The following is a 9684-nucleotide window of genomic DNA, read 5'->3' on the forward strand; positions in this document are numbered from 1 at the left end:
AAACTTATCATTTTTTTAATTTTTTCTTTAAAAATAATTTTGGGACCTATTTAATAAATATTTGAAAATGTTAAAAAAAATAAATAAATATTATTTTGTTATTATAAATGAGTAATTTTTTGAAAAAAATTCTTTTCTCTGGAAAGCGTGTTGTGCCGATGGCTCTAGGGTTTTAGTTGAGAGAACGACTGAAAAAGAGCTTTGACTATTATTTTGGTAACTTAGAATTATTTTCCAACAGGTCACAAGTACTTGCAGATAAAATAAAGAACAAAAAAATTTATAGCCTATTTAATTCTATTTAAACTCCTATGGAATACAAACAGAACAATTAAGCACTTAGCTTTAAGACATTTGTGATACATACAAATGAAAAAAAAATTAAAATAAAATAACAATAACGACACAAGTCCACATGGCTTAAACATAGAATACTCGTAAAGGCCACTGCATGGCTAGCAGAAGAGGAAGCATGGCCTGCATGTGGAGTCACGTGTCAAACACGTTCCACCTATCTAGGGTTTAGTTGCTCAACTCCACCGTTTGGATTACCTTCTTAGTAATATAATCTATACCAACAACAACAACTCAACTTTACTTAATCTAATCACATATATAAAATATAAAACACAAAATATATCTGAAACATCACTTCTGAAATTTAGGTTCCTCCATTACATGCATTTGATGAAGCGAAACTAGATTGATCCTTGATAGCTGTAACAAGACGGTCACAAAAGAGGTGGAAATCCATGTTGATTGTTTCCTTTGCCTGTTGAACAGATTAAGAATTTATAAGCATATCAATTATAAATCAAGAACTATCAAACACAGAAGATATGTGTATTCATATATATACATATATACATATATATATATATATATATATGATGACCTGGAGATGGAGACTATAAAAGGTTTGATCCGAGTTCTTGGTGGTGAATGTTGAGCCATCAATGAGCTGAAGGCCTTGAACTTCTAAAACCCTGAGTACTTTGGAAAGAGGAATTCTACTGATTTGTTTGTTGAAGACACATATCTGCATCATGACTTGTTTGTTATTAAGACAAGTTGCAGAAATGATCGGATGGATTGCGCCTTCACTACGTGAGATAACATTAACATTTCTCCTTTCCCTTGATTTGTTTAATGCCATCTCCTCCTTCTTCTTGGAAAGCCTTTGCACTTGTCTTTGCAGCTCTGGTATGTACTTCACAACACGCGATATCGTGCACGGGATGCTTAGTTTTTTCTGGGTAATAACTTTAAATCATTACAAACATATTGAGCAGAAATTTAAAAAAATTGTCTCCTCCCAAATATATTAAAACTAGAGAGTATACATTTTGTTCTGTCTCAGGAAGTAGGGACCTGAGGGATGAGTAGAGATCGTTTAGCTTTTTTCTTCGATCTCGCTCATAAGCATTGTGGCTTAGCTTCTTTGTCATGTTTGAAAGGTCATGGCTTGAAGGACTGATTGGGAAACTCAAGTCATCATAGTCAAGATCTTGATGGAAATTGTATGATGCTTCTTGTTCTTTTGAAGGGAAACTTAGTACTGGGCAATTCCAACGGAGCTCTTGGATCATGGCTTCTTCTAATTGCAACCCAAGGGTTGATGAAGGCTGGTGAGAAAAAAGAGCCACCATGGTGGAAAAGTTTGGTTTGTTTCAAGCTTGAAGCATGCCTACTAGAATGTGTATATATATATACAGATATTGATCGCTGATAAATTATGCAACCAGTTAGCTCAGTTAGTCTATTTTATGTATTATCAGACAATATGACAACTAAAATTGATTAACTAAATATTTAATATCAATCAGATTAGTTAATGACATCACTGTGGGCATAAAATAAAAATTTAATATCTATCGCTTATGCTCTTCGAAAAGGATGTTATCCAATCAACATAAAATAATTGGGAAAGAAATATCAATTATGTTTGTCCAGAATTTTGTTTTTGATATGTATACGGGTAAAGGGTGTATAGAATTGCAACAGTTATATACAGGGTTTTAAAATATTAAAAATATAGTATCTACTTGGCTCTTGGCAAACTCTTAAGTAAAAGACAGTTGTTGCCTATTGTAAAAAAAAGTCGAGATATATTTTTTTATTTATATTTTTAATCAAGTTTAAATTTAGGGCTTAAGTGGATGGTCATATGGCAACATAAATTTATCATTATTTTTTACATAATATTGAATTCTTAATCTAATTTATGAGATAGCAATATCAAGTAAAATAATATTATGAACAGGTCTCTATTAGGGCTAAACTGTTTAGTAAATCACTAAACTTTGACTTATTTTTACTTTGATCACTGAACTTCAATTTGTATCAATTTGATTATCCAATTTTAATTTCATTTCACTTGGTAGTAAATCAAGAGATTTCAACCTCTAAATAAATAATGTGGCTCTTTTTCCGATGATGTGGCCACCTCTAATAGACTTAATAATGTGTCAATGGGAGGACTAACTTAGATTTTTAAACATCCATGTAATCAATTAGGGATTGAAATCCCACTACAAGAAAAATTATAAATCGGCACGGTAAAATTGGCACGGAAATAGGATTAAAAACCGTGCCAAACTAATTTTGGTACTGTATCTGGCACCAAAAATTAACTATGCCTATAGCACTAGTGACAAATACATTTTGGCACCGTTTTTTTAATATCGTGCCGAACTTTGTCACTATTTTGGGCACGGTTTTTTACTATTGTGCCAACCATTGCCATCAATATTTGGCACGGACTTTGATTCTACATTTGGCACTATTTTGGCACTGTTTTATTGATTTTATATACTATACTTTTTTTCACGGTATTTGGCACAGTTTTTAATAAAACTTTTTTGGTACAGTTTTCGGCACGCTTTTGTTTAATCTGTGAAAAAAATAATTTATATGAAATTAATTTAATTTAATTTTTTTTAATTGCACTAGTTAAAAATTTTGAATTACCAAACAAAAATCATCCTATTGAATTAACAATACATATAGATGCCCTATATATACATTGGAAATCATGTAGTATAATTATACAAACACTCAGTATCAAAAACAACATTAAAAACTCCATTCCACATGCAACATTAAAACTCGAGTATTGCGGCCTTGTTGCTTTGAGGGAACAAACAAGATCCCGATAACATTAGTTGTATGTCCTTTTCTTAATCTTATCTGAGGATAGAAAAAAAAACACACAAAGGTCCAAATAGGATTAATATAAAAAGAACAAAAATTATAAGACATCACAATGGCAAAATTTGACAATCAGCCATGTATAGTAGATTGAGCAAATACCTTCTGTCGAGTAATCTCCCAAAGTGGACCCAAAGCAGGATGAAGAAGAATGAGAAAAGGAGGACCAGATTGCAAGTACTTAGTGTTGTCTTCAACCTAACAAATTTAGAAATAAGAGATCAGATTTATGAAGTTTCAAGTTATGGAGAATATAAGATGTCTTAATTTTAACCAAATACACCCATAACGCAGGTTGTGCTTGCTTTGAAGCATATATTTGCTTGTGAAGACTACATTACTGAGACTTAGTATAGGATATCTTCACTTTAATAAAAGAAAAAAAATTGCACCGTTACATCATCCTAACTCTAATTGCAAGTCAAAAGCTCCGAGGTTCAAGTGAAGGATTAAGGCTATGATTTGCTAGTGAACTAGGGACGATGCATTATTTCAATGTCATTTCGAAACCAAAAAGGGTCATTCGAGTAATTTTGATGCCGAGTTAAATTCAAACTATAAGCCAAAATAACAATCACGTGAGTAAATTATAGTAAATTATATAATAAAAAGAAACAATAACTTTTGCAATAAATTTTTCAGTTGTACATGAAAAAGTTGCACCACTTACGCGGATAAAAAGTTTACATTCCTGCACGAGTTTCATTCCTCACCATCCATGGATTGCTTGAAAAGCTTTAACATGGAAAACCTTAAGTTAGATCGAGTAGAATAATTGAAGAAAGAAGAGATTGTATCAGAATTTACTTCCTTCACCAGGAAACACACATTGTACTCTAATAGTTTCTAGCGCAAATGGAATAGCATCTTCAATATTTAAGAGCTTCACCTTATAGACAACTTGATAGGAGCCAACTAAAAAAACTCAACATATATCTTCTTACGCTTCCTAGCAAAGCGAGATAAATTTGTTGCCATGGAGCTCCAATTGGAGCTCTTTGAAGGTAATGATATAGTACTCTTAGTTTCCAAGCACTTTGAAAAATACACATTCAAAAAGAGAAATAATATAGAAAAAAACTATGTGTGTGTATGAGTGTGTAAAAATTTAAGGAAAAACATCATAAATATAACAAAATGGTGTCTTTGAAAAAAATTAATGAATATAAAAAGCTGCGATTGTTTGAATTCAAGAAAAATATTAAAAATATGGCAAACCTAAAGCTTGAGTGTGTTCAAAGGCACGGAACATCATAAATATAGCAATCCTAATGTATTTATATATCTGAGATAAACCGCGAGCCCTGCTCAGCTTCTCAAGTAAACCATCCCAAATACAAAATCCCGATGCATGTGTGCATATATATATCGACCCCCATCTATGCATTCAAGAAAACCATGATAAACAACAAATATGATGCATGTGTGTGTATATATGTTCACACCTGGGTGTATTCAAAGAAACCATCATTAACAACAAATCTGATGTGTGTGTATATTCACACCCGGTTGTATTCAAAAGAAACTATCATAAAGCAGACAAATCAGATGTATGTTTATATGTGTGAATGTCAGAAAGTCATCATAAACATAGCAAACCCAAAGTGTGTGCAAAGTGAACTTATGTAAAATGGAGGTTCTGGAGAAAGAAAAATCAGTTGGTGATGCAAAGTAGCAAGGCCATATTTTCCGAAAAAGATTAATAAAAAAATTAAACATCCCATTTCAGCATGAAGAAAAAATTCAGATGAGTAATTCTAACCAGCTATATTTTCAATGCTTACAGAATAGTCTCAGGATCTCGAACAACGAGGTGGTTATTCATGACATATTCAAGAAGCTTTTCAGCCAGACACTTGACATCCACCTACATAAAGAGCAAAAGCAACAAACATATATAATTTGACCTTACTCTAGCTTACAATGTCAACATACAGGGAAAACGAGTACCGGAAGCCTCAAAGTTCCACATATGCTTGATAATTCTGGTTTCAACAAAAGATGGAGGTTTCTTTGTGCATGGCGTAATTTTTTCCTTCCATCCTGTTCAAACAAAGAAGGCTAATGTAAAATACACTGAATGACAATTCATGACCTTTACCTTCAACAAAAAAATTTGAAAACATTAGAATGAATTGTTGCTAAATAAATTTAAGTGAACTATGGCTTGAATTGTTGCTTCATCTTCTTTATCAGCCAATTGAAAAAAAATTAACTTCTACACCAACAACATCAACAAGATAAAACTCAAAGTAAGCTTTAACATATATCCTCTTTATCATTCAGGCCATCAAGAGTGTTGTCGGCAACGAGTGTGGTGCGAGGCCTTTTTCTCGTTGGAGAGTGCTCATCAACATGCGATTGCGCCTCCACTGTTGGTGCTCTAGGGATAGATCGCGTGAGAGTAGCAACATGCATATCGGAGAGGTCAATGCCCTTCAACCTAAGTGCTGCAAGCAATGACATTTCAAATGACTCACGACGAGCCCACTCAATCCGCATTGCATCATGTTCGGCTCGCATCGTATCATGCTCGGCAAGCATTGCATTGTGCTTAGCTTGGGTTTTAGCAAGCTCTGCCTGTAACTCATTAATTTGGTCATATAGTTGTCCACTTGATTGAGAAGGCCCTGAACGTGGCTTGTAATTGATTGAAGACATTTGCCTACTTATATTACCCTTTCCTAACACTCTATTACGACTTCCGATAGCAATGCGGTCCCACAATTCATTTTGGTTGATAGAATTTTCATCTTCCCCTTGATCACGCTTATCTGCAAGGGCTTTATCAAATTGTTCCTGCATCCATAAAAAATTAGATCCAAATAATAAAAAAATATTATATAAATGTCTAAAGTAACCTATGAAAGTAATATATCTATATATATAACAAACCAAATAATTGATGCAAATAAATAAATAAGCTTATATTGTGAGAGATTGCAATGTTTAAAAAAATATATATGGATATAGCCTTCACAAAAACAAAATCCTTGATTGAACAATCAATGTAATTGCTTGCAAATAAATTGATGAAACTATTACTAAAAAGCCACTAATTTAACAAATTGATGAAAAAAATTAACTTCTTGAGGAAATTATAGTATACTTACAACAATTTGTGTAGCACGCTCACCCTCGAGAGTGCCATCCTTCTTCCCATGAGTGCGGATGAAACATTCTTTCGGTGTCGGTTCCCTACCCAATTCTTCAATCTGAAAAAATAGCATAATAAAAAATTTAAAGAGTTAAATAAATCATAAATAATAATAATAATAATAATAACAATTACATAGAATATGGACATTACAAGCCTGAGGCGGTGTATAGCAGTGCTGACAGATCCACCACGATAGATTACAATCGAAGAACTTCCATTTACTGCCCTGTTCTTTTTGTTTTGCTCACTTATTTTCTTGAACTCTTCCGACCCCCAATATTTTTGCAAACTCTCCCAAACCGAAGGGGTCATCCACTCAAGTGGAGCCTTGTAAAGAGTGCGAGCAAGGTACAAATGTTTTTTCAACCACTCACTCGCCTCATGGTTGAAATGACATAATATCATAGACTCATGCTGCGACTCCCATGTGTAAATACCCTAAAGAAAGAAAGAAAGAAAGAAAGAAAGATTAACTACGTTAATATTTTTTTAATAGTAAAACAATATTATTAATTAAATGATATTTACCCTAAAAGTTGTGAACATTCTCTGTCGCACATCTCTAGGCACTTTTCCCCATCCGGTCCATGGTTCTTTGTAGTGGCCTTGGACCAAATCATGTATTGCTTTTTTAACTTCGTAATCTCTGAAAAAACAAGTCAAATTAATAAACATTTAATTATAAAATTTAGGAACTTTTCTTGAGGAATTTATATATACAAAATAAAATTTTTAAAAAATAAAATCTACTTACATAACTACACTATCAGGAGTAATAAACCAAGGGGGTCCAGTGCTATTAGATTCATTGGATTGATCCTCTGTTGCCTCATGTTGGCCCTCAGAGACATGGGTAGATGCCTCGGCATGTGGAGTTAGCGGAGGCTGTGAAGTTTGAGGAGATTGTGTAATTGAAGGGCTCACTTATGGTGCTTGAATATTTGGATGTATACATGGAGGCATTCCTAATTCTGGTGAGTTATTGGAGACTAATTTGGAGCTAACAGACTTCTGACGAATACTTGCGGTTGATCGACCTCGGCCTGATATAGATCGACCACCATGTCTCAATGTTGATCCACCCCGACCTATAATAGAGAACATTAAATATAAGTTGTAAAAGCATGGAAACAAATTTCACTCAAATTAAAAAGCTAAATGAAAAAGGAAAGATGCTTCATACTACCAATATATTATACAAATAATTCAACCAACATTATTACAATAAGACAATAAGCTAACCAAAAAGATCAATGCTTAAAAAAACCTAGTCAAACCTAATATAGAGCTATAGTCTGGATAATGAGTCATCCCACTTCAACTAAACAATCTGTCCAAACAACAAGAAAACTTGGGTGAATATAAATGATAAGAAAAAAAAATTACAATGAGAATAACTTAATTGGAAAGGTAGAAGAAAAACATGATCATAAATGAGACATATATCTATCACCACACACATCCGTAAAAAACTAGAAACAACATAGAAATACAAAGTTCCTATAAAAAAAAAAAGAGAAAAAACACAAGAAGATATTTAGTAATTAGTTAAAAGTCATGTTCTCCCAAATCATCATCATCATCATCATCATCATCATCATCATCATCATCATCATCATCAGTTTCTTCATATTCATTGTCTGCCTCTTCATCTTCTTCATCTTCCTCAGTTTCACTTTCTAAAATATCTTGCAACCCTTCAGATAAGTCAACAAATTGTTGTATGCCTTGTAGATCAACCAAAGAAGGAATCTCTTGTAAAATACTGACAACTGGATTTGATGTAATTTCCTCCATTTGATATGCGGTGCTGTCTTTTCCCGGCCAACTTGCTTCAACCATTCTCCTAGCTTTTGTCTTGCACACAGCTAACCAATCAACCTTGTCCCTTTTTCATGCTCGGGTACTCAATATAGTTCACTTGAATGGCTTGTTGCGCTAATACAAATGGATCATACTTTGGATACATTTTTTTCCGATTAACATCAACCAAATTATATAGAGGATGAACCTTGGTGCCATTTATTGGATCAAACCATGTACACTCGAAGAGGACAATACGGTTCCATCTATTTCCATGGTACTCAAGTTGGACTACATCCTGCAATAAACCATAGAAATCAGTGCATGTATCCTCAACATTGGACCCTTGTACACATATGCCACTGTTCATGGTGGCTTTCTCCATGCTATGGACGATAGTATGAAAGTTATAACCATTGATGAAGTATCCCGGCCAAGTTGTTGCCTTCATAGATGGACCCCAAGCAAGGCTTTGCAAGAGAGGATCAATGACTTGATTGACCTCATTTGCCACCTAAACCCAAAAATTGAATATGAGATATTTTGTCATTCTCTTAATACAATTTCAAGATATTAAAATGATTACTTACAAAATTTTCAAACCACTTTGCAAAATGCTTATCAATGGCCTTATCGATGGCATCAACAGGATTCCCTTGTAGGTAGTTGACAAATATCCTTTGAATGCACATTTAAACATGAAAAATTTTTAAAAAAATATTGAAGTTATATATTTTATAGATTGTAAAATTGATTATTCTAATAATTGATCATATAACTTACTTGTAATATGGTTGCACTTCTGGACAATTTCGCAATATATAAGTATGTGCTACACGTAACTTATTTTCAGAAAGCCATCTAATCTTTGGACGACCTTGACTTCGACCTATGTAATTAAATATAGAGAAAGGTTCAAAGGCAGCATCATTTACCCCCTCATCATTTCGTGGAGGTCTCCTCCTTTTACATGATATATGAGGTTCAAAATAATGTTCTGCAAAAATATTGATTTCTTGTGCAATATAAGCTTGACAAATTGAACCCTCAACATGTGCCTTATTCTTCAATGTTTTTTTCAAATCATAAAGAAACCTACAAGTACAAGGATAAAAAACATCACATAAACTAAACAAAATTATCTTAAATTCAATAAAGTTAGATTGCAACTTTTGTTACCTCTCAAAGGGAAACATCCATCTATATTGAACAGGACCTCCAATTCTAGCCTCATAAGGCAAATGAACAATGAGATGCTCCATAGAATCCTTGATTTATTACCGGTTGAAATAAAATTACAGTTGAGTGACCAAATTAATAGAAATTGAAGTTCGGTGGTCAAAGTGAAAATGAGTCAAAGTTTAGTGTCCTACTAAAAAATTTACCCACTCTATCAGGATAAAAATTGAATACAAAAATTATCTACAACAAATATATTAAATTTTTTTTTAAAAAATAAAAGAACTAAATAAGCCAAAAACAGACTTATATATATAGCGTACAATTAACAT

The 9684-nt window shown here is 33.1% G+C and overlaps 3 protein-coding genes across 4 annotated transcripts; all 3 read right to left on the minus strand.

Annotated features, from left to right (window-relative positions):
• Positions 1-291: 291 nt before the first annotated feature.
• LOC120273939 (protein IRON-RELATED TRANSCRIPTION FACTOR 2-like) lies at positions 292-1686 on the minus strand. Its single transcript, XM_039280690.1, has 3 exons — positions 1344-1686; positions 896-1252; positions 292-772 (listed from the first exon to the last, which is right to left on the minus strand). The coding sequence occupies exons 1-3, from the start codon at positions 1647-1649 to the stop codon at positions 662-664; spliced, it is 774 nt and encodes a 257-aa protein (XP_039136624.1). The 5' UTR covers positions 1650-1686; the 3' UTR covers positions 292-661.
• A 3476-nt stretch (positions 1687-5162) lies between these two features.
• On the minus strand, positions 5163-7742 carry LOC120274079. 2 transcript variants are annotated; one of them, XM_039280831.1, is made up of 6 exons: positions 7648-7742; positions 7125-7458; positions 6899-7016; positions 6521-6808; positions 6324-6425; positions 5163-6009 (listed from the first exon to the last, which is right to left on the minus strand). In XM_039280831.1, the coding sequence occupies exons 3-6, from the start codon at positions 6914-6916 to the stop codon at positions 5470-5472; spliced, it is 948 nt and encodes a 315-aa protein (XP_039136765.1). In that variant the 5' UTR covers positions 6917-7016; positions 7125-7458; positions 7648-7742; the 3' UTR covers positions 5163-5469. The 2 variants fall into 2 exon arrangements, with proteins under 2 accessions (XP_039136765.1, XP_039136766.1); XM_039280832.1 differs by having other exon boundaries at positions 6521-6784; positions 7648-7741.
• Positions 7743-8246: 504 nt separating this feature from the next.
• LOC120273125 lies at positions 8247-9435 on the minus strand. Its single transcript, XM_039279772.1, has 4 exons — positions 9353-9435; positions 8957-9268; positions 8764-8851; positions 8247-8687 (listed from the first exon to the last, which is right to left on the minus strand). The coding sequence occupies exons 1-4, from the start codon at positions 9433-9435 to the stop codon at positions 8247-8249; spliced, it is 924 nt and encodes a 307-aa protein (XP_039135706.1).
• Between the last annotated feature and the right edge of the window lie 249 nt (positions 9436-9684).

This window comes from Dioscorea cayenensis, chromosome 12 (genome assembly GCF_009730915.1).
Source record: "Dioscorea cayenensis subsp. rotundata cultivar TDr96_F1 chromosome 12, TDr96_F1_v2_PseudoChromosome.rev07_lg8_w22 25.fasta, whole genome shotgun sequence".
Lineage (NCBI taxonomy): Eukaryota > Viridiplantae > Streptophyta > Magnoliopsida > Dioscoreales > Dioscoreaceae > Dioscorea > Dioscorea cayenensis.